This window comes from Globicephala melas, chromosome 21, assembly GCF_963455315.2.
Source record: "Globicephala melas chromosome 21, mGloMel1.2, whole genome shotgun sequence".
Lineage (NCBI taxonomy): Eukaryota > Metazoa > Chordata > Mammalia > Artiodactyla > Delphinidae > Globicephala > Globicephala melas.
This window is the reverse complement of record NC_083334.1, coordinates 27,550,804-27,575,221: the sequence shown is the minus strand read 5'-3', so window position 1 is coordinate 27,575,221 and position 24,418 is coordinate 27,550,804. Positions and strand designations below refer to the sequence as shown.

The 24,418-nt window shown below is 41.1% G+C and overlaps 1 protein-coding gene across 7 annotated transcripts in view; it reads right to left on the bottom strand.

The window, feature by feature from the left end:
• Window positions 1-24,418, bottom strand: part of UNC5D (unc-5 netrin receptor D) — a 682,528-nt gene that overhangs the window by 96,960 nt on the left and 561,150 nt on the right. For 5 of the 7 annotated variants that reach the window (XM_060291598.1, XM_060291597.1, XM_030833039.2 and 2 more), the window contains exons 14-15: window positions 15,983-16,132; window positions 8,600-8,764 (exon numbers count right to left, since the gene is read on the bottom strand). In XM_060291598.1, coding sequence (XP_060147581.1) covers window positions 8,600-8,764; window positions 15,983-16,132 — 315 coding nt within the window. Of the gene's footprint in view, window positions 1-6,301; window positions 6,613-8,599; window positions 8,765-15,982; window positions 16,133-24,418 lie in introns of those variants that run through there. The other 2 variants (XM_060291599.1, XM_060291596.1) reach the window with 2 other exon arrangements.

Sequence of the window (24,418 nt, the reverse complement as noted above, 5' to 3'; positions counted from 1 at the left end):
TTTAATGTGTGATTGGATTCTGTTTGCTAGTATTTTGTTGAGGGTTTTTGAATCTATACACATCAGTGATATTGGCCTGTAATTTTCTTTTATTGTAGTATCTCTGTCTGGCTTTGGTATCTGGGTTATGGTGGCATCATAGAATGAGTTTGGGAGTGTTCCTTCCTATGCAATTTTTTGGAAGAGTTTGAGAAGGATGGGTGTTAGCTCTTCTCTAAATGTTTGATAGAATTCACCTGTGAAGCCATCTGGTCCTGGACTTTTGTTCGTTGGAAGATTTTTAAGCACAGTTCAATTTCAGTGCTTGTGATTGGTCTGTTTATATTTTCTCTTTCTTCCTGTTTCAGTCTTGGAAGGTTATACCTTTCTAAGAATTTGTCCATTTCTTCCAGGTTGTCCATTATATTGGCATAGAGTTGCTTGTAGTAGTCTCTTAGGATGGTTTGCGTTTCTGTGGGGTCTGTTGCAACTTCTCCTTTTTCATTTCGAATTTTATTGATTTGAGTCCTCTCCCTCTTTTTCTTGATGAGTCTGGCTAATAGTTTGCCAGTTTTGTTTATCTTCTCAAAGAACCAGTCTCTAGTTTTATTGACCTTTGCTATTGCTTTCTTTGTTTCTATTTCATTTATTTCTGCTCTGATCTTTATGATTTCTTTCCTTCTACTAACTTTGGGTTTTGTTTGTTCTTCTTTCTCTAGTTCCTTTAGGTGTAAGGTTAGATTGTTTGAGATTTTTCTTGTTTCTTGAGGTAGGATTGTAGTGCTATAAAGTTCCCTGTTAGAACTGTTTTTGCTGCATTCCAACAAAAATGTGTTTTCATTGTCATTTGTCTGTAGGTATATTTTTATTTCCTCTTTGATTTCTTCAGTTAGCTCTTGGTTATTTAGTAATGTATTGTTTAGCCTCCATGTGTTTGTGTTTTTTATAGTTTTACCCTGTAATTGATTTCTAATCTCATAGTGTTGTGGTCAGAAAAGATGCTTGATATGATTTCAGTTTTCTTAAATTTACTGAGGCTTGCTTTGTGACCAACAGTATGATCTACCCTGGAGAATGTTCTGTGTGCACTTAAGAAGAAATGTAATCTGCTGTTTTTGGATGGAATGTCCTATAAATGTTTTTGGATGGAACGTCCTATAAATGTCCTATCAATTAAATCTATCTTGGTTTATTGTGTCATTTAAAGCTTGTGGTTCCTTATGAATTTTCTGTCTCGATGATCTGTCCATTGGTATAAGTGAGGTCTTAATGTCCCTCACTATTATTGTGTTACTCTCGATTTCCTCTTTTATAGCTGTTAGCAGTTGCCTTATGTATTGATGTGCTCCTATGTTGTATGCATATATATTTATAATTGTTATATCTTCTTCTTGGATTGATCTCTTGATCATTAGGTAGCGTCCTTCTTGTCTCTTGTAACATTCTATGTTTTAAAGTCTATTTTATCTGAGTATTGCCACTCCAGCTTTCTTTTGATTTCCATTTGCATGGAATATCTTTTTTCCATCCCCTCACTTTCAGTCTGTATGTGTCCCTAGGTCTGAAGTGGGTCTCTTGTAGACAGCATATATATGGGTCTTATTTTTGTATCCATTCAGTGAGCCTGTGTCCTTTGGATGGAGCATTTAATCCATTTACATTTAAGGTAATTATCGATATGTATGTTCCTATTACCGTATTCTGAATTGTTTTGCGTTTGTTTTTGTAGGTGCTTTTCTTCTCTTGTGTTTCCCACTTAGAGACGTTCCTTTAGCATTTGCTGTAGAGCTGGTTTGGTGGTGCTGAATTCTCTTAGGTTTTGCTTGTCTGTAAAGCTTTTGATTTCTCTATCAGATCTGAATGAGATCCTTTCTGGGTAGAGTAATCTTGCTTGTAGTTTCTTCCCTTTCATCACTTTAAATATATCATGCCACTTCCTTCTGGCTTGTAGAATTTCTGCTGAGAAATCAGCTGTTAACTTTATGGGAATTCCCTTGTATGTTGTCATTTTCCCCTTGTTTCAATTTTTCTTTGTCTTTAATTTTTGTCAATTTGATTACTATGTGTCTCAGCGTGTTTGTCCTTGGGTTTATCCTGCCTGGGACACTCTGCGCTTCCTGGACTTGGGTGGCTGTTTCCTTTCCCATGTTAGGGAAGTTTTTGACTATAATCTCTTCAAATATTTTCTCGGGTCCTTCCTCTGTCTCTCCTCATTCTGTGACCCCTATAATGCGAATGTTGGCATGTTTAATGTTCTCAGAGGTCTCTTAGGCTGTCTTCATTTCTTTTCATTCTTTTTTCTTTATTTTGTTCTGTGCAGTGAATTCCACCATTCTGTCTTCCAGGTCACTTATTCGTTCTTCTACCTCAGTTATTCTGCGATTGATTCCTTCTAGTGCATTTTTCATTTCAGTTATTGTATTGTTCATCTCTGTTTGTTCTTTAATTCTTCTAGATATGTGTTAAACATTTCTTGCATCTTCTCGATCTTTACCTCCATTCTTTTTCCTAGGTCCTGTATCATCTTCACTATCATTATTCTGAATTCTTTTTCTGGAAGGTGGCCTATCTCCACTTCATTTAATTGTTTTACCTTGTTCCTTCATCTGGTATATAGTCCTCCGTCTTTTCATTTTGTCTTTCTGTGAATGTGGTTTTCCTTCCACAGGCTGCAGGATTGTAGTTCTTCTTGCTTCTGCTGTCTGCCCTCTGGTGGATGAGGCTATCTAAGAGACTTGTGCAAGCTTCCTGATGGGAGGGACTGGTGGTGGGTAGACCTGGGTGTTGTTCTGGTGGCCAGAGCTCAGTAAAAGTTTAATCCATTTGTCTGCTGTTGAGTGGGGCTGGGTTCCCTCCCTGTTGGTTGTTTGGCCTGAGGCAACCCACTGGAGGCTACAGGCTCTTTGGTGGGGCTAATAGCAGGATCTGGGAGGGCTCATGCCAAGGAGTACTTCCCAGAATTTCTCCTGCCAGTGTCCTTGTCCTCATGGTGAGACACAGCCACCCCCCACCCCCGTCTCTGCAGGAGACCCTCCAACACTAGCAGGTAGGTCTGGTTCAGTGTCCTATGGGGTCACTGCTCCTTCCCCTGTGTCATGATGCACATACTACTTTGTGTGTGCCCTCCAAGATTGGAGTCTCTGTTTCCCCCAGTCCTGTCGAAGTCCTACAATCAAATCTCTCTAGCCTTCCAAGTCTGATTCTCTAGGAATTCCTCCTTCTGTTACCAGACCCCCAGGTTGGGAAGCCTGACATGGGGCTCAGAACCTTCACTCCAGTGGGTGGACTTCTGTGGTATAATTGTTCTCCAGTTTGTGAGTCACCCACCCAGTGGTTATGGGATTTGATTTTATTGTGATTACGCCCTTCCTACCATCTCATTGCAGCTTCTCCTTTGTCTTTGGATGTGAGGTATCTTTTTTGGTGAGTTCCAGTGTCTTCCTGTTGATGATTGTTCAGCAGTTAGTTGTGAATCCAGTGCTCTAGCAAGAGGGAGTGAGCGCCTGTCCGTCTACTCCGCCATCTTGAACCAATGAGCCCAGTGCTTTTCTGATATATAAGATGTTCATAAAATAAACCACCTCAGGCTTATTACTGCATAAGATAGGTTACAAGACATGTCACTTTTCATCATGGTATGTAAAATTTCTTCTAACCTTTAAAAATACAAATCAAGTAAGAATCATTTCTTTAAAAATTTTCCTGACTTAAGGCAGGGTAATGTCCTTAAAAAGAATAGTAAAAAAACATTGAGAGAGAGAATAAAAGGAATTCTGTACAGGATAACATGGTAATTGTCATTGTAAAATGGCACTAAAGTGTGTTAACATGTGAAAAGGTGGCTTGCCAATGAAACTGAAAACACAGTGTATCCATGTGAAAAGATGGCAGTAGACAGAGACAGATGCCCTCATGGCATCTATGATTTGACCAACTCGACCAAGCTCTGTCTTCCCTGTTGGCAGAAGAAAGAGCGCCCTGATACACAAAGTCTTCAGGAAAAAATGGACAGAGTGGTATGATTTAAAGGTGAATAAAGTATTACATGAGACTGACTTGTAAAAATATGTATTTCTTCTACTTACTACACTTTAATAAATGGGCCCCCATGTCCCTCACAAAGTTTCCAAATTTAAATATTTCCCATGTGTAAGGATGACACTTTACATAACGTTTATGATACATTCTAAAAGACATCTGGGCCGAGTAATAAGACTCCAGTGGATGCATCACATCTTCTGACTGTTTAAATTAAATATGCAGAGGAACAGGAGATTTTCATGCTCTGAACACAGGAGATAAGGTGCTGCTACCTGGTTAACGTGGGCGCTGTAAATCAGTGAGGAATTCCAAGTATTCTGTCTACTTTGTAACAGACACATCATCCCCCAACTTCTACCACTTTTAGAAGAAAGATAAGAGAATTTCTTGAAGGGAAAATTTTAACATGCAAGATTCCCATTTTAAGTTGTTTCTACCAAAAGATAGATTCTTTAATATTATTACATTCATAAGGAAGGAGGAAGTAAATGACTTGGGGATTCTTCCCTTCTGCTCAATATTAGCAAACTTACTTTGCTTTAGTCCACAATACTGTCGCTTTATAGAGTATCAATTGGCTATCATCATTAGGTAATGTAGTTGGGTTAAATTTAAGGAGAACCAACCTGCTTCCAAAGATTGACGCAATAATGGCTACTCTAAAGAACAGAAAAGATATATTACTTTGATCACTGAAATAATTTTTAAATTTGAGAAGGATATGAATGATTATTTGGAAAACCATTTAGATAAGAGGCATGAAGGAATATGATGGATGTGGAGCTGAACGTAAAGAACCAAATGCCTTCACTGAGGGTGCTCACTGCATTAATTTAAAATCAATGTTTTGTATTTCATACACACACACACACACACACACACACACACACACACACACACAGAGACACATACATATTTTACCTCTCATGGTTCCATTGCTAAAATCTCGAAATATAGTGAGACTAAGGCAATCCATTTTAAAGTAAGGTAGGAAGGGGGAGCTCTGAGCCCAGATATGTGAGGATTCTTTTTTCTTTGGTGGGTGAGATATTAAACTACATATTTCAAAGATATCTATTGAACGTTTCAAAAATTTTAGTTCTTTATTATTATTAATCAATGACACCTTATTATTAACTTATTAAAACCACCTAAAGCAGAATCTTTCAGCGTAGTGGCCATGAAGTATGATGACCTTTAATAACTGATCTATTATTCTTGACTCAGTAATTGATATAGACCCATGTCTTGAATATATCCTGCCTCTTCTCTCCAGCTATTCCCAATTTCTCAGAACTTTATGTATCTTCATTTTTCTCGAAACGTCTGCCATAAAAACCAAGTCAGTTTTAGGGAGAAGAAGATGGTTTTTATCACCAGATACATGCTTTTCCCAGGAATGAAACAATCCCAGGGTTGGAAGGGCCTTGAGTGATCATTCAATCAAGACGTCCTTTTGCAGGCAGATCTACATGTAGGGAATCAATTCTATTTGTGAAGATGTATAGAATGAACACTTATTCTAGCCCAACACACAAACAGGTACATCTCATCCTTCTGCAATCTTGAGGAAAGAGCGCCCCAATTTTCATCTACTTTTAGACTCAAAGGCAAAATTGCTGATGCTGTGATGTTTGTCACTAGTGCCTAAGGCCCCAGTGAGAGGGCTTATGTTATGGACAAGGCCCATGGTTAGGACGAATAAATTAAACCTCCTCGGTTGGGTTCCTGGAGTGGTATTGAATAGAAATCCAGACTTTGGTCTTAAAGTTTAGTATCTCAGCTGGGAACTCTGGCTACCCATCTTATTAGCTCTATGATCTTGGATAAGAAGGTTGACTTCCTTGAGACTGTTACATCATGTAAAACTGTGATGATATAATACTAATCCACAGAGCTGTGATGGTTATATGTGAAAGCACATGAAGTGGTGCCTGAAACATAGTGGTTTTCAAAAGTTATTAATTTTCCTCTGATGTAGAAAATGATGGCCAACGAAATTTGCCTAAGAAATAGAGTTTGGTACAAAGAAATGGGGATGCACTGGGCCAAATTTCAGCAGGGACACTTAAAGCAATTAAATGATCCTTACAGGATCAAACAAGTTAATAAAGCTTCTAAAATGCAGTAGCCTACAACTTAGATTGCTGTAGTCCACCACTGAATGTCTAAATATTCTGCTAACTCTGCCTCCATTTACCAAGAGGTACTGTGATGTCATGTTCTTTAAGGCTTTCCAAAGTGATCGTAAACTTTGTTAAGCATTAGAAAAGGAACTGGAGAGTAAAGAAGATTATGTTTATTAGCTCATTTTCTATTTTTTTAAATTAATTCATTTTTGGCTGTGTTGGGTCTTTGTTGCTGCGCGCGGGCTTTCTCTAGTTGTGGTGAGCAGGGGCTACTCTTCGTTGCGGTGCACGGACTTCTCATCGCGGTGGCTTCTCTTGTTGCGGAGCATGGGCTCTAGGTGTGCAGGCTTCAGTAGTTGTGGCTCGTGGGCTCTAGAGCACAGGCTCAGTAGTTGTGGTGCATGGGCTTAGTTGCTCCGCAGCATGTGGGATCTTCCCAGACCAGGGCTCGAACCTGTGTCCCCTGCATTGGCAGGCATATTCTTAACCACTGCGCCACCAGGGCAGCCCCTATTAGCTCATTTTCTTTCCATGCACTTTATTAAGCAAGGAGCAAAGGTGCCAGGATGTGTCAACCTTATCACATTCCTTTCACACAAATATCCTGTAATAGCTGAAATTGATCCTCAATATCTGGGTACCTTAGATAGTAAAAACCTTATTTATTTATTATTATTCTTTTGTCGACCTGTTGACAGGTATTTAGGGCAATTTTCATCAGAGGCATCTTTATGTCCTGCCTTTTCGCTCTTTATGTCCTGCCTTTTCACTCTTCCTTCTGAAGTGCAGCTCTTCTCAGATTTTCTTTTTTGTTTTTATTTTAAAACTCCCATACAATTTGTATTTTACTTTGAAATAAATTGTCTTAAATATGCCATGACTGTTCAAGAAAGAGACTCTAAAAATATCTTGCCTGAGGTTTCTGGATCTACCTTCCCTGTCAGAACTATGTTAGCACATAATGCTAACTGGCAATAACAAACGCAAATATGGTAGAAACAGGTCAGTTAAGACAGCTATCAATTTTGAGATACGCTTCTTTGGAAAGCCATCCGCACTTTAGAGAAAACTATTTGGGGAATTAGCCACACTCATTTTGCATAAACAGTGAACTGCAATGAGAAAGGAGGGAAGTGATAATGCTTGTAGGCTACAAGTTTTTGTTTGTTTGTTTGTTTTGCGGTACGTGGGCCTCTCACTGTTGTGGCCTCTCCCGTTGCCGAGCACAGGCTCCGGACGCGCAGGCTCAGCGGCCATGGCTCATGGGCCCAGCCGCTCCGCGGCATGTGGGATCTTCCCAGACCGGGGCACGAACCCGTGTCCCCTGCATGGGCAGGCAGACTCTCAACCACTGCGCCACCAGGGAAGCCCAAGGCTACAAGTTTTGAGGAAAAAACCGCACCTGAAATTGAGTTGTACGGATACAAAATGCATTAAACCTTCTGCTGAGCTTATATATTATTTATATATGTATACGTGAATGTGTGTGTGTATGTATATATATGTATATATACACATACACGTTCTAAGGTGAACGATCCAGTATGTGTGTTTTTCTAAACTAGCCAGGGATTACCTTGGAATTGCTAAACAGTGCGTTACCAGCTTCCCTGATTCTCCCCCTCAGCTACTCTCTCCCTCTACCCTCAAATAACCATTCAGGAGGGAATGTCATTGTCTACTTGATAAACTCAAGTCCAGAGCCATGGAGTCATTCAGTGGTTTAGGGCCAATCAAAGCCATGGCATTTCAGGTATCTTTTTGCAAAAGTTCCCAAGTGAATTCTCCTCTGACTCCCATTCTAACCCTGCCCTTCAGTTATATGACCTTGGAGGAAGTCCTGTCCTTTTGCACTGCTATGTCCTTACTGTGTAGAATGAGATTATTATCTACTCTGCCTTATATTATTGTATTGATGAAATCTAGGCTTAATGGAAATGAGGATGTGTAGCAACCCTGATCCTGGAGGGTAAGAGAAATTGTAAGACAGTCAGGAACCAAGGCCTTGAAAATGAAATAACACAGATTGGGCAACTGACTTCTGAACAACTAGTCAGAACTGGCAGAAAAGCAGCCCACAGGTGACGTTGTGTCTTCTTAGGGTATGTGTCTCAGTTCAATAATAAATCTCAGCTGATATTCCACGTCTGCCATGAACTGTTAGATTGATTGTAGTTTCGTGTGTAGAAAGCCCTGGACAAATGCCTTCCCCAACGGTCCCTCCACAGAGCCTATGCTCTGATGGGTTGTGTTTCCCCGCCCCAGTGGGCAGCTCACTTCCATCCTCAGCCTGAGAAAAAGTTAATTTTCCTTTATCAGTAATGAGGATTGAAAGAGTGAGTGCCTTTCGAAGCTCTTTCACGCTATATGTATAGCCCAACCGAGACAGGTATACAATCCTTAATGTCCTTTAGAAACGGGGTCGGATGACCTGTAGACCAAGGACTCACCTCAAGGATTGACGTCTGCACTTGGAGGATCTGTTCATGGCCTTTGAGCTGCCGGATGCAGATTTTGCAGGACAGCTGGGTGGTGGTGGGCGTGTAGCGTTCCAGGGAGAAGGCACAGTGCAGGGGCTGCCGGTTACCGCACCACACGCGGGAGAATGGGACTTCCTGCGGGGGAGACGGGGGAGAGAAGAGGGCAATGGTGTGCAGAGCCCGGCTGAAGTGAGCAGAGAGCAGGAGGGACCTAATCACAGTAATTAGGATGATGATGATGGCGGTGATGGCAGGAGAGGTAATAGCCTAAGCGACTCCGGTGGAATTGTAGAAATAATGTTCCAGCATATGCCGAGCAGCACAAAAGTAATTAACGTCAATTCCAATGGATAACATTTGAATTCCAAAACCACACTGCAAGAGCTCAGCTTTCACTTGGTGACTCACACAGTTAGAAAGAATACCATCAAAAGTTAATCGTCGTGTCTTTCCATGACAGAAATATTCTAAAAGACTCCTATGGGTAGATTCCTAGGATTACATGCCTACTCCATCCTTCTACCTAAGCCCGGGGTAGGATGACATCTTCTCACTTAAATGAAAATTATGCTGAAGAACTGACTGGCCAGAACTTATGCCCATACCACAAACAAATGCCAAATTGTATAAACATAATGTTGCTAATGTATCCAGCATAAAAATTATACCTACTGCAGAATCATACACACACATACACACACACCCGAGAGAGACACACACAAACACAACAGGCTACCCCAGAACGGTGTAGTTTGCCAACTCCTCATTCATTCAATTCATCCATTCTACAGTTACGTGTACAATGCCTACTAACAACCAGACACTGTACTAGATAAACAAGAACAGTATGAATTGAGGTCTGGTCCCCACTTTCAAGGGATTTATAGACAATTGAGTGGCAAAAGCAATTTTCACTAAATGAGGGGGGAAATTGTAAAATCTATACACATCTCCCTTTTCCCCATGACCAGCTGGTGCTTGCCACCAGTGGCTCAGGCACGTGGCTTTACACTAATGTGAAGTAGAGGTCAGTCACTGATAATCTTCCATGTACTAAAATGTCTTTCATTCCTACTCAGATCAGGCTGTGGTCCTTGGCAATGACCTCATATTTCCAGCCTATAGTAATCTTCATTCTCCCTTCTTTCTCTTTTCCGCATCCCATTCATTTGCTCTTTCACCTGTTGCTACAAATACAGTTTTCCCCAATACTGATGCTGAAAGGCAGCAAAAGATGTATCAAGTCTGGAAGTCTGAGTCTCTGAAGTGTGACTGGCGATGGACTCAGCAGGTGTTTTAAGACAAAGGCCATGATTAGAATTCAATCTACCCACTTTGAGGAACTATGAGTTACCTAGTTATCCCTGAGCTCCAATCTGTACACTTGTTGGTTTCCTCATTTTCTCTATAGGAAGTCTCACAGACCCTGATTTTGGATACTTGCTGGGGGTGGGGGGGACCAGCAGGGAGGGACGGAGTTTAGATTGTTGCAGACTTGAGTACGAGAGAGCCAGCTTTAGGGATTATGAAGGAACGAACTCACGCATTAAACCCTACCACACATCCCAGCAAGGGATGTAAGGGTGTCGTGTTTTTGTTTTGTTTGTTCTGAAACCTGAACCAAGGGAAAGGCAGTGGATCTTTGTCTCAAGAAGTAGAGACAGGGACTCAGAGAAGGTCTATATGTTGACACTGCAGACTTTCATCGACTTTATCCCCGTGCAGAATGTGCGCTGTTAGGAGGCAACTCTCTCTCCACCATCCTCAGTTCTCCCCTACATGGCAGGGGCTGGAAGCCTGAAAACTACGTTTCACAGGTCTCTCCAGCAGGGAGTTCACATTTCCGTTCTGCCAGTGAGAAGTACTTGTTTCAAACTTGGAAGGAAGAGGAGGGAGCAGAAGCCTCTTGCTCGCTGCTCCTCTGACAGCAGCGAGCAAACCCAAAGGGTTCAGCTGACAGCACATGTGAGGTTTGCAGGGGCTTCTGAGAGCCATCTGCTTCAGGGGACTTGTGTTTTCCTGAAATCACCAAACTTGCTGGTTTCCTTATATCACTAGTGGCTTTCTCTGCCCTTGGCTCTCCTAGGCTTTCCAAAGGCTTTCTAAGCACATAAATCCTTTGATTGCATTTCCCCTTGATTGAAATATCTTTTCTTGACCCAAACCATTCTCCAATGAAACACCAGTGGCTTAGAAGAAGTTCTCTTAGAAACTAAGATGAGCTGGGCAGCGCTGGAAGGTTCACTAGTGGGTTCCACAGAGAGGCTCTCATCCAGGGGCAACTCTGGGAGAAGCGTGAAGCTAATGGTCACTAAGGAAGCACGTGGCTGCCGCACAGCTTGCTTACGCCACCAGCAAGACAGCACAGGTCCAGCCCACTTTCTTCCTAAACTGAGAGTTTTTCTTATGAGCTCTTCCCTCTCTCTCCTAGCAGCAGAAGGCACTTCGGATCGGTGTGGCCTCCCAGCAGCCTTTAGAGGAAGTCATTCCCTAAAACACTCAAAAATGACTTTTCACCTGCCCCCAATCCTATACCAGAGAAAACAGTAATAATACGTATTTACAAGGTCTGCCGTTTCTCCTCATTGTGTAATCCGACGCTTTTCACGCTCCTCCATGGTTTAGTAAACCACGGGTAACCCTCACTTCATATCTCAGCCTCCAGCTCTTGTGTCTCTGTCTCCTGAACTCTTCAAAACCCCATCTGCTCACATACGCCCAACTGCCCATTTCTCTGTGGAGAACTCCAACAGCTACATCTTTGGTTTTTATTTCATTATCACCCATCACTGACATTATACCCCTAATCAATTATAAACATTATAAACAATTATAAACATTATACCCCAAATCAACCAACAATTTTAGCTGGCCTTTCCCTTCTCAGACAGGTCTACCTTTTGAAAACGGATCATCACCATCTCTGTCTCATCGTCATTCTCCTCCAATTTTTCTATCTCCACGCGTAATCTTCTCTGATGTCATCATAGCTAACTGGGAGTAAAGTGTTCAGCAACCTTCCTATCTTCAGTCTCTACTACACGAGTTAATGAGGGGGTTGAGGCTTGACTGGGGAGGAAACAGGAAGCAGTTGCTTGGTATTCTTTAGGGAAGAGCTTATGGTCTCTCTTTTACCTGTAATCATGAGTTGGTAGGGGGGGCACTGATGTGACCACATCACTTGGGAACTCTGCTTTCATTACATGATTCCTCTGCTTGGGGGACCAGAATGGCCCCAGGATGCCTGCGTGATAAACACAGCCCCCTGGGACTTCCCTGGTGGCCCAGTGGTTAGGACTCTGCGGTTCTGCTGCAGGGGAACTAAGATCCCACATGCTGTGCAGCCAACGAAACAAAACAAAACACAGTCCCTTGCCTGGCCTTCAAGGGCTTCTTCCATCCTCGATCACCTCATCCTCACTCTCTCCAGTCTCAGTGTACAGGCCCTCAAACTCACTCCCTTCCCCAAGCCAGTACGTTTTGATAGAGTTACTCTGCACCATCCCCTTCAACGAAAGTAACTATAACAGAGGGCTCTACGGTTCACAGGTGTTTTTGCCTAACTAAGCTAACTAAGGAGGTTTTTGTTTTCTAAATCTGAAATTTGAGTCATTACAGTGTAATATCAATGTTTGCACTTCAGGGCTCTAGACAGAGCTGAATTCAAGGTCCAGATCTTAAACAAACCTACACTTTTTCTGCAGTAGCTTTGAATCCTAGGTAATGCTTACCTTCCTTAAAAAAAAAAAAAAAAAAAGGCACTGACCACTTACTGAAAAGTATCCTCTGTGGTGTCCCTTGCTAAATTTTGTATATTTTCTCCTGAGAACACTGGAAAAACCCACCACAGAGATAATGTTTTCTTGCAGAAAGACGTGAGAATCAGCAAACAAAAAAATTCTTCTCTTTTCTCTTTCCATTCTACTGCACACAATCAAAACATTTTAAAAATCTGATATTGAGACAGTGTCAAAAGAATATCTTTTAATTGTTGAGTAGCAGCTACCAGTAGTGCTCAACAAAACACTGAAAAATAATAGAATTAGAAGCACTGTGATTAGTGTGTTTTCACGGCAATCACCTTTGCTTTCATTTATTCAAAAAAAAATAAAGGCAAAACACCAAGCTGCTCACTGAGCTGGGAGGAATTATGTGGAAAGTAATACAAGAGGACAAAGTGTAGCAAAGTTCTGGGTGTTTAAAGAATTCCGGAAATGTTTTCATTTTGAGTCCCATTATAATTAGTTTCCTAGCAGATGGGGACCATGTAAATCATATCCTAGCAGGAGACAGACACTGGGTTCTCCAAGATACGTAGCATGCTGTAAGACAAGCTGCTTTTATCCTACAGAGGTGACAGCCTGGCTTGGTGTTTTGTAGGATTTAGAAAATAAATTAATATTTTATCGCATACTGTTTACTACAGCTTCTTCACCCCACAGGCAGCAAGGAATGAAGGAAACAATGATTAAGTAGCTCTCAGGTGCCAGTAACCTACTGAGAGCAGAGTTATTTCCCTCTAAAGGAGGGTTGCTAAGTCTTCCAAGGGGACAACAGCGTATCACTAATTGTGGTAACATCTTAAGAAAAGGGGGCATAATTAATTGTTTATTTTGGAAGGACTAGTGTTGTGGGCTTCATTTTTTTCTTTGAATCAAGGTTGGTGGGGGCTATGGTAACCAGATCTCCTAAGAACTCACATACCCTTCCCTTTCACCCATCATACCTGGTTTCACAAGCAATAAGGGTTGTGGCCTAGCATTTTATAAACTGTCGTCCTCCAGAATCGAAACCAACAAGATTTAAAATCTAGTTGGTCCTAATATGTCGGCTCTCATCACATAGCTCTGGACCCAGTCTTGAACTCACATCATTCTAAAAACATCTCTTGGTTGGTGTCTGAGAGCGCAACTATTCTATGCACTAGATACCTCCCTGAGAAATTCCACCTTTCCCGGAAGAGAAAAGGAAGGTTGTTTTTAGGAGAGTAAGCTTTGGGTACCAACTGGAATATGTCAATTCCCAGATTCCTGATTTGAAGTTAGAGAAAGGGAGAGAGGAATAAGAAGACAAGAATACCAGAGGTCTTCTACCCACTGACTTGGAAGATGACAGGGACATTTACCAGTTGAAGGAGAGACCTATCAATGATGTCAGGAGTAGTGAGGTTTTCTGTCTCCACAATAGTGCTCTGTGAGTTCTTATCCACTAAGCCGTAACAAAAAGCCATTCTCTATTATCCACACCGAGTTTGTCAGTGCACGTGATGTTCTCCATGAAGTTCAAGCATTCTGAACAAAAACCCTCCCCAGAGTGTGAGAATCTGATGCCTGGAGCAAACACAGCATGGCCATTAAGACAAGCACAACATGTAGGCGTACTGCTGGGGGTTCAGTGATCACAGGAGCAAAGAAATTGGTTGTAAGGGTGGTGAAGAGAAAGGAAGACTAGAGCAGAAAGCCATTTGTGGGGAAGAAAAATGAAGTGGAAATGAAAACTCAGTGGCAAGCCTCCTGGTTCAGAGAAAATTAAATTGTTTCTCAGCCTTCCAAGACTCTTTCAAATGATGCTCAATTACAGAAGGCAAATGCTTCTAGCTGTTCACAACCTCTATGTAATCCAACCCATCCTGGCAGTAAAGCTGGTTGGGTTTTCTTGCTAGCCAGTGCCCTTTGCCTTTGGCCATCCCTGTTGCATCCTCTGGGGTGGGCAGGCATTAACCTCCACCAAGCCTTTTCTACCTGAGGCTCTCTTTGGAATCCCTGGTGTTGGAATTGTTGTTTAAGTGCCACTGAGAGGTTATGGTTCTTTCATTCTGATTTTTTTTTTTTTAATCTCCAAGCATTAAACTTAATAGTTACTTTGGACTGAGTCACTTGTACCAGATCCAGTGAAATGATGCCCTTAAATCAATAAAGATTAATACACAGAGGAATTTGCATGACTCAAGGATTTGTTTTAATAATACCCTGAAGTTCAATGTGGACTAGAAACTTTGAATACTGCTTTCTGGGAAACAGAGACACCTAGGTCTAGAACATCATAAATAATACACGTATTCATAGAAAACCTATCTCCATAAAAAAAAATATGGTAAAGTTTTCAAAAAAATTGTACAGGGCCCTGAGAGAGATTCTTGTTGCTTTGGATGTGCTGAAGTTATACACAGAGGGGGCAATTCCCAAGGTCATGAGAAATCTGAAAAGTAAATATAAAAATACGGCCTTAACCAATTTGAAAATTCTGAAGTTTAGACGTGTAAGGTGTTGGTGGTACAACTTTTTTCTAACTCTCATGGCATGGTCAAGGTTTTTCTCTTTGAGATTTGGCTTATTTCCATTCTGACAAGCCGGTATATCTTGTGCACGGTTTTTAGAAAATGAATGCTGTAAAGGTGGAAAGGTCAAAGAACCACAAGGCTCTGCAGGTTATGCTGATGGGAAGAACAGAGAAGTCTGAAAGCGTCCTGTGAGTCCAGATCGATCTGAGTCTCCCAGAAGCTTACCCAGAGTGAGGGAAATGTCCTGTCACTTGAAGCACAGATGACTCTAGCTTAAGAAATGGTGGTAGACCAGCTGGCTGCTTCTGATGACAATACTTATCACTGGAAATTTTCATAGAATTCAGTGACAAGATCACAAGTTGATATCTTTTTGTGCTAAGCAACTACTCAAAATCCCTAAAAATGATCCAAGGAGACTCGTAAGTCATCCTGCAGTTTTTTTTAAAGTCTCTAATGATGAGGTGTGTGAACAATCATACGTAAATATTTTTATAGTTACAAAAAGATTCTAAGAGGCATTGACATTGCTTTGTTTTTCAATTTGTGATTTCTTCTTCCCATCTTGCTCAATTCATCTGGTAGCAAGCACTTCATATATACAGGACAGAATCTCTGGTTCCCATCTGGTTGGCCAGAGCTCTCTACAACTCAAAATGATCACCCTTAAAAGGTTTCTCCCTGACATCCGGTTCATTTGTACTTGAACAGGATTAAAACTGTGTCTCATAATGAACTGATCTGAATCAAAACAAACCCACAAACATCCTGCTCTAAGTTGTTAAATGACCACCTTCAACCTATCCCGAGTGGTGATTTAAGCAGGAGAGAGAAATGTCACATTACCTGACACACAAGCCCCTTTTTCCCCCACGTGTTAGAAACCCATGGATTTATGACAATAGGTTTCATTCCCTGGGTGTAGTCCAAACTGTTACATGTCTGTGACAGTTTTGAAATTAAATCCATAGTTTTAAAGGAGGAGGAAAGTCAAGAGTACCTTCACCGGGGCTTGTGATCTACTTGCTGGTTAAAGCAAAGCTATTTCTGTCAGAAACCCATTTGGCCAGTACCTGGCATGCCGTGAATGGTTTAATTCTCCAGAGGAATGGGGGGATATCAAGGACAGAGATCTGAAGACTAAAGGTATTCCCTTTGAAATGCAGCAACTTTGGTTCTTCCAGGAGTTGTCCGCCTTGATGCCTTTCATCTGAAACCACTTCCTAGAGGGCAAGAAAAAGAAAGAAGCACAACAATAAAGTACCCAATTTCCTCCACGTTTTCCTTCCACAGATTCGTATACTCCCTCTCATGTGTCTCCCAGGAATCGACAAACAGCGTGATGAGCACGCTCTACTTTTATACCCCACCCCCATCCTTGCAAGGTCAGGACTAAGGGGCTACATACAGGCTGCTGAGAAATAAGGATCTGGACACAAAGAAACAATTGTTCTTCATTACTGTATTGTTGAGGCTTTTACACACACCGTGCCTGTCTTTAAAACTGGAAGACCTCCTTTGCCCCAAGCAAACTGTCATACTATTGAGTTTCCAGAACTGTGTGAATTTCATCCTGATATCGCCATAATCAAGGGATGTATCTGTACTTAACCTAACGCATCATCATATTTCGTGAGAAAGGGAGACACAGCCCCTCCTCCGCTCTGGTTCCCTTGTTTGTCACTAACACAGGCATCATCCAATATTTATCCTCTAGCTCAAAATAAATGTTGCAAATGCATGTATCATGTTTATTTGTAGTAATGTTCACAGAAGTTATGCCAAAAGGCCAAGAAAAACTAAGTTGCCAAGTCAGTTTCAGCTCAGAAAAAAAAAGGAATCAAATTCCTGAGATAAATACTCCTTTATCTTTCACTGACAAATCTTTATATCTCATACAAACACAGTTCACATACATTCTATTAAGCAAACCATTTAACTGGTTTCAAATTTGTGGCATTTAGAATCATCTCCATAAGACAAGTGAAATAATAGAACAGACATGAGTGCTATAAAATGTCAAACTACTGTAGGGGGTGAGGTTTTCAGTGTTAGTGGAGATGAAAGATTTCCCTAAATCCCCATTTAAAAAAAAATCACCGTTAACTGACTTATAATTTCCTTGCAGAGCTAGGATAAATAGGAAAACTGAAATCCTTTAATGATGTCCTATAATCTTCCCAGAGTCTCAAAAAGGTTGTAAGAAGCCAAGCAAATAGGTTTATAAATACAATGAAACTTACATTTCAATTATCAGGGAGTGAAAACAGCTTCAGAAGTTATCTTTCCCATCTCTTGTCTATGTATAGATTAACATTAATGAAAATGTTTCTAAGAGGCAGCTTTCCAGCTTTTATCCTTCATGTACACACAAACTGTTAACAGGCTACTAGTGTCTCTTCTCAGGACTAAACGATTCCATTCCAGTGTCATTTTCTCCAACTCTTGGGGTGTGGAAGGGGTGTGCCTTGGGGCCCTGAGTCAGCACTGAACTCGCTGCGATGATGGAAGTGGTCCATACCTGTGCTTTCCAATATGGTATCCACTAGCCAGAGTGGTTAGAGTGACTAAGGAACTAAGATTTTCATTTTAGTTAATTCAAATGTAGATACGCACACATGGTTGGCAATTACTGCACTGGACAGGGCAGTGCTAGATAATTCATTACCTTGTGGGTCTAAGCGTTGGACATAATAACACAGTGGTCAGTGTCTAGTGAGGGCTGCAAGCAGTGGAAGGAAAGAGGCAGGGTGGGAGGGAAGGGAATTAATGCCAGACGCTGGCTTTAGGTCTTTACGGATCCTGGTCTGTTCCCTCTTTTGAGATTTAATGAGTGTCCAGTGGAGCAGTGCTTGAGCTGGGCACTGGGTGGACAGAAATGAAACACCAAGGAGCGCACAGTCTAGAGAGAGGGTCAGAACAGCAAGCATATGAGTATAATATAGTGTCTAACTATTACAAATATGTATATTCCCAAAGGTTAAGGCAAGACAGAGGGTGCCTAACCCAGATGGGCAGAAAGGCCAGGAAATGAATTGGGAAATTAATAGAGGAAGTGATATTTGAACTGAGCCTGGAAGTAAATATAGGGGCTACTCATGGGAAAGGGAGGGAGAGTGCATTCCAGACACTGAATGGGCTCTGCACAAAGGCACGGAGGCCAGACAGAGCTGGGATAGAAGGTTAGGGTGGAAAGTGTATGGCGGGAGGTGATGAATATTATAGGGCAGGGGCCAATCACGAATTCTCCCTTACCATGCTAGGGACTTGTATTTTTGTTTCGAGTAATGTTGTTCGGGTTTCAGGGAGTAGGAGAATTTTCTGAGGGTTACATATACGCAAGAGGGCACTCATCTTGTAAGCCAAAAATGGAAGCACAGGCTTCTAATCACATTTCTGCATGGTCTTGGGCAAGTCACTTAATCTTTAGGCATCAGTTCTTTACTTGGGTTTACCCACAGCCAAGCAAAATCATTAGCATGGTAATATACTACCTGCTTTTTGCCATTCAAGGTTAGAAACAGGGACACATAAGAAATTGGCTTATTCAAACCATATTAAAGCCATGGAATAACAACGATGTTGACTTGTCAAAGTATATTTGACTGGGTAGGCTCTCTGAAGTGTATCCCTGTTCTTTAAATCTGACTTGCCTGAAAGTACAGAGAAATAAACCGAGGTCAGGCGATGAAGTGACTTGTTCACTTGGTGAATTACTTGGTGTAGAGCTAGTCTATTTTAACATTTAGAAATGACATAGCATCATCACACTTGAAGGGAACTTAAGGTAGTTAGTGATTTAAAACTTGATTATTTACAGAGGAAAACATGGAGACCCTCCCCCTTACCCCCAAGAAAGTGATTTGCCTGAAGCCACATGGCTAGTGACAGAGCTACTATATCAGTACCTGTTCATGGTCTAGTATTTTTTCTACTAGATTTCCCTGCATTTTCCTATACTATGCTTGATTTTTTTAAGAGTCATGTGAAGGTCAGACTGCTATTAACACTGTCCCATAAGTAATTTTTCATTACTGCAAGATATATGTAAAGATGACATAAGTCAGTCTGTTTTTCAATAAATGCTGGAGAGGGTGTGGAGAAAAGGGAACGCTCTTGCACTGCTGGTGGGAATGTAAATTGGTGCAGCCACTGTGGAGGACAGTATGGGAGGTTCCTTAAAAAACTAAAAACTGAGCTATCATATAACCCAGCAATCCCACTCCTGGGCATATATCTGCAGAAAAACATGGTCCAGAAGGAGACATGCACCCCAGTGTTCACTGCAGCACTATTTACAATAGCTAGGACATGGAAGCAACCTAAATGTCCATTGATAGAGGAATGGATAAAGAAGATGTGGTACATATATACAATGGAATATTACTCAGCCATAAAAAAGAATGAAATAGTGCCATTTGCAGCAACGTGGGTGGACTTAGAGATTGTCATACTGAGTAAGTCAGACAGAGAAAGAGAAATATCGTATGATATCACTTATATGCAGAATCTAAAAAGAAATGGTACAAATGAATGTATTTATAAAACAGAAATGGACTCACAGACTTCGAGAGTGAATTTATGGTTACCGGGGAGTGGGGGGTGGGCGGAAGGGTGGAGGGAAGGGATAGTTAGGGAGTTTGGGATTGACATGTACACACTGCTATATTTAAAAAGGATAACCAACAAGGACCTACTGTATAGTACAGGGAACTCTGCTTAATGTTATGTGGCAGTCTGGATGGGAGGGGAGTCTGGGGGAGAACGGATACGTGTACATGTATGGCTGAGTCGCTTAGCTGTGCACCTGAAACTATCACAGCATTGTTAATCAGCTATACTCCAATATAAAATAAAAAGGTTTTGCCCTGTGGTTATATATACTATCTAAGCCATCCCTGAGGATATTAGGAATTTTTAAAATGGATATCCACTTACAATTATCACCGAGGAAAATGGCACCTCTTAAAGATTTCTGCTTTAGGGCCTCCAATTTAAATATAACCATAATTTATTTTTACTTTTTTTTTTGATTACTTTAATCTCCACATACTGAACCAGCTACATAGAATTAACAGTGTCTTGTAACCTTGTACAAAATATTAAGCAATTATAGCTATTTTGTAACAAACCAATTACTTATTAAAATGAAGAAGCCCAATAATGAACTCATCACTGTATTTATATATTTGTAAAGGCACAACTGGCTTCAGAGTGCAAGCTTAAATCCCTCTCCAAATAGGATAAATTGTACTTAACGCAGAATTCCCAGTTACGCCCCTTAAACCTATTGTATTCCGCTCAGGGGCTGGGCCTAGACATTGTATTTTTAAATACTTCTCAGATGACGCCAATGTCCAGCCAGGTTTGGGAATCAGTGGTACAAACAACCCTGCTGAGCTCCTTCGGAGTCATTCACACGGACGCATCACCCTGAGAGTGGAATCTGATATCCATTTGATTTTTTCCTATCTGCCTCCTATGTGATAAGGGCCCTTGGCCAAACCTCTGAGTCTACTGTTAAATTGATATCTGTGTTAATTAAAGTAGAAAGTAGGGTCTGGCTGGTTTCTTGTATATAAGATGCACCTAAAGGCGATGGTTGGTGGTTTTTCTGTCTCTTCTATTTCATCATTTCACATTGGCGGTTGCTAGTCATCCAGGGCTAGGAGTTGTGGCCAGGAGAAACTTGTGCTTTGTGCCTCACTGAGCCATTTATGTTGATTTAATGAGACAGGCAGCGACATTCAGGTGTGCTTCAGGGATACTAAAACAAGCAGGCTGAATTTACATATTTATGAGACAAAACTGTTGAACTTAAGTGCGCACACACACACACACACACACACACAGAAGTTATGTCGCTGTGGTGTTTTCCTTTAACTGCTTTACGTGAATGATATTTTCCAAGGTTGTATTATTGATAAACACAAGAGCTACATCTGGAGGAAATCCTCTGAAATTAGATTCTAAATCTCCATTAATGCCAAGTAAGTAATGAGGACCCAGAGGTACTGAATAGCAGTGCTGGGAGAAATTGAGAAAAAAATTAGTTGTGTTTTTTTTTTCCCCCTAAGATAGGGCAAGTGCTTAATTCCTTGCTTTCCCTATGTTAAGGTTTGTTTGAACTGTGTGTGTGTGTGTGTGTGAGAGAGAGAGAGAGAGAGAGAATGTAATAAAATACAATAACAAAAACCTAGGTCTTAACATGTTACAACTTTGAAAATATATCACCGTTCCTCAACCTTTAGTTTGAATTCATCAAAAGTGCCAATGTCAAACACAAACATAAAATTGCAGCTCTAATTATTACAGAAATACAGGAACAGGAAGGACAAGAAGTCATTGGTCCCTTTCTCACCTTAAGGCAGATGGCATTTGTATTTTTTTAAAAAAGCCTATCTGAGCGGATTTAATTTTCCATTGAGATGGTTTTAGATGTATTTATTAGAACATAGCTTCAAAAATCTGACACCAAATTAATTATGCCTTACCAAGGTGCATGAGGCATTTTGCTTTTGTGATTCAAAGAAATTGCTACTAGGATTCAGATGAAACATCCCCAGAGCAAATGGGAAGCAGCCCTGCAGGAGGCAAAGGAGGGCATGGCAAAAAATGAAGAATGTTTGTTTGATTACTAAAATCCTATAAAGGAATATTTTTTGGTGAGGCCACTGTCTTGCCAGGTCCCCACCTAGTTCTCAGAGGACAGGAGAGTTGGGTCTAGAAGCTGCCCTTCTTCCAAGCACTTCCAGTGAGAAGGTGGGCTTTTGCGGGGACATAGTTTCCCAGGGAGCTGGCAATGGCGTGAAAATGCAACCATGTCCTTTAACCAGGCTTCCTTCTTGGTTACAAGCCCAGGTCTAGCTGGGCTCATGTGTATCATTACTTTGAGCTATGAAAGATGTACTACAATAAATACAGCAACTGTCACAGCCACGCTTGGTCTCTATTTCCAAATCATGATGAACATTTTCATTACAGTGATAACGGAACAGAGGCAAATTCCAGGGTAGGCAATTTCTGCAGAAATGCTTCATGAAAAAAAAACTACCTATGAATTTTGATTAAGAAGTTAGGGTTCTATTTGAGTTAAAGAAGGTGAGTCATCACTGCATACAAGATGTTCAGCTCACACCACACAAGTTGGGAGGAGCGGATATTAATGTGTGAAGTCTTCTAGAGGTTCCAAAAGTGTCCTGTTGCTATGGCTTTCTTCAAGTGGAACTGTTTTAGTGGGTTAGTAACTATATAATATTTCCCTCTAATTAAATACCATATATGAAGCCATGAAAAAATATGACATAGATGATTTGGGATATGAAGGACGTTTAAATGAACCTGGGGAGGAGGTCCTGAACACATTCACTTTAGCAAGATAAAAATCCAGAAAGCAAGATTCCTTTCTTGCACAAAACTCAGAGACTAAGACCGCGGAGTAAACGGCTGTGTTCAGAAAAGCTACAAGTTATGTTCTAATCTTTCTGTGGGCCAGAAAAGTTATTCAAGCAAGGCTGATGGTCTCTCAGAAGCCCAGGGGAGAAGCATACCCTTTGCTGTTCACGACAGCTGTCACATACATCCTGTCAATAACAAGTATAACCCAGCTCAACTTTAAAATCAGCTTTATTTGACATAATAGGAGAGGGAAAGAATCACTGGAGGTAATCAGATTCCGATCAATGGGGCCAAAGGTATCTCCACTGGAAAAAACATTTCTCTACAGCAAAATTAAAGAATTTTAAGAAATCTCTCTCAGTGATGAAATAAAGACATTTATATTCAAAACGAGGGAGCATACCAGTTTCTCGAGCATTGATTAAGAGGGGTCTACTACCCACAGGGATGGTAGTGGTTTGAAAAGCTGTGGTTTGAGCCTCACTTTCATGATTCCCACTGCAATTCAGCTGTTAACAGTTGAGCTCTTCTAGAATCTGAGAGCAGTGAATGGGAATGAAAATACATTATCTGCAAGTCCCTTAGAAGAAACTCCTTGGGCAAATGTCTAACTCACTGGTATATACATCAGCAGTGAGACTGTTATTCAAAGAAAATTCCAAACTGGTTATGATGGCTGACTTCCAAGGCAGTTGTGATGAACAGATCCTCAACAGTAACCCTAGTTAGCAGTGGGTTGCTCATATGAGCCCGGGAGATTGGAAACCCTCCCCGCCCTCTATGTTTACTCAGCTTTCAAAACCTGTCCGAGTTACTAAACATCCAACTTGTGTGATGGTGCATTTTACAACTATTCAGTGGCGGTAGGAACCTCAATTTTCTTTCTGAAGTACAGTTGATTTACAGTGTTGTGTTAATTTCTGCTGTACCGCAAACTTTTTTTTCTTATTAGTTATCTATTAGTGTATACATGTCAATCCCCATCTCCCACTTCATCCCACCACCACCACCACACCCTGCTCTCCCCGCTTGGTGTCCATACATTTGTTCTCTACATCTGCGTCTCTATTTCTGCTGCCTTGCAAACCGTGTACTGCAAAGTGATTGTATATACATATATATACACACACGTTTTTCATATTCTTTTCCATTATGGTTTATCACAGGATATTGAATATAGTTCCCTGTGCTATACAGTAGGACCTTGTTGTTTATCTATTCTATGTATAATAGTTTGCATCTGCTAATCCCAAACTCCCACTCCCTCCCTCCCCCCATCCTCTTGGCAACCACAAGTCTGTGAGTCTGTTTCTGTTTCGTAGATAGGTTCATTTGTGTCATATTTTTAGATTCCACATACAAGTGATATCACATGTCAATGTATTATTTTTGATTACTGAATGTCAGGTATTTTATCTTGGAGAAATCCTCTGATTAGGGGGTCTCAGAAGCAGATGAAGAGTTTAAAATGCCATTCCTAGGATGAGGTTTAACTGCTTACACTGAAGTTTACAGAGAGGCACCCCTTATGAAAAAGGTCCCTTTTGTGAACAGCCAAGTATGAAGCGTGCCCTTTATAATGACCTGTGCTACTGAAGAGGTGGTCAGGGAAGATCTGGGCACATAGGTTGGCACTGTGTCACCTTCATTGCTTTATATTCAGGATTCAGGTCACTGTATCTCTTCTGTTGGTAAATAAGAGTTTTCCAGCTCAGTGTCTTAAAAGCTAGTTCCTGAGGAAAAGCTCTGCATCATGGACTTAATGATCCAGAACTGGAATAGCTGGCATCTGGGATGTGTCAGGAGAGCTATTTATATAAGGGCAGAGCTTACACAGGCACTTCTGCATTATCTTTGCTGCTATTAATAAACTTGCAGTCTTTGTGAGTAGCTAATTTAAAAGGAATCATGCATGATTAAAAGGACCAAAAATGGAAAGGAGCCATCTCTGCCCTAGTAACCCTAAAAATGAATAGACTGTGTGTCCAGGATGTCACGTGACAGCCTGCTGAGAGGTATGCTTTATAATTGCTGTTCCCCAACTACAACCTTCAGCTGACCAAGCACTTTTCTTACTGCTTGCCGTACATCAAATAACTCTTGTTCCTGTG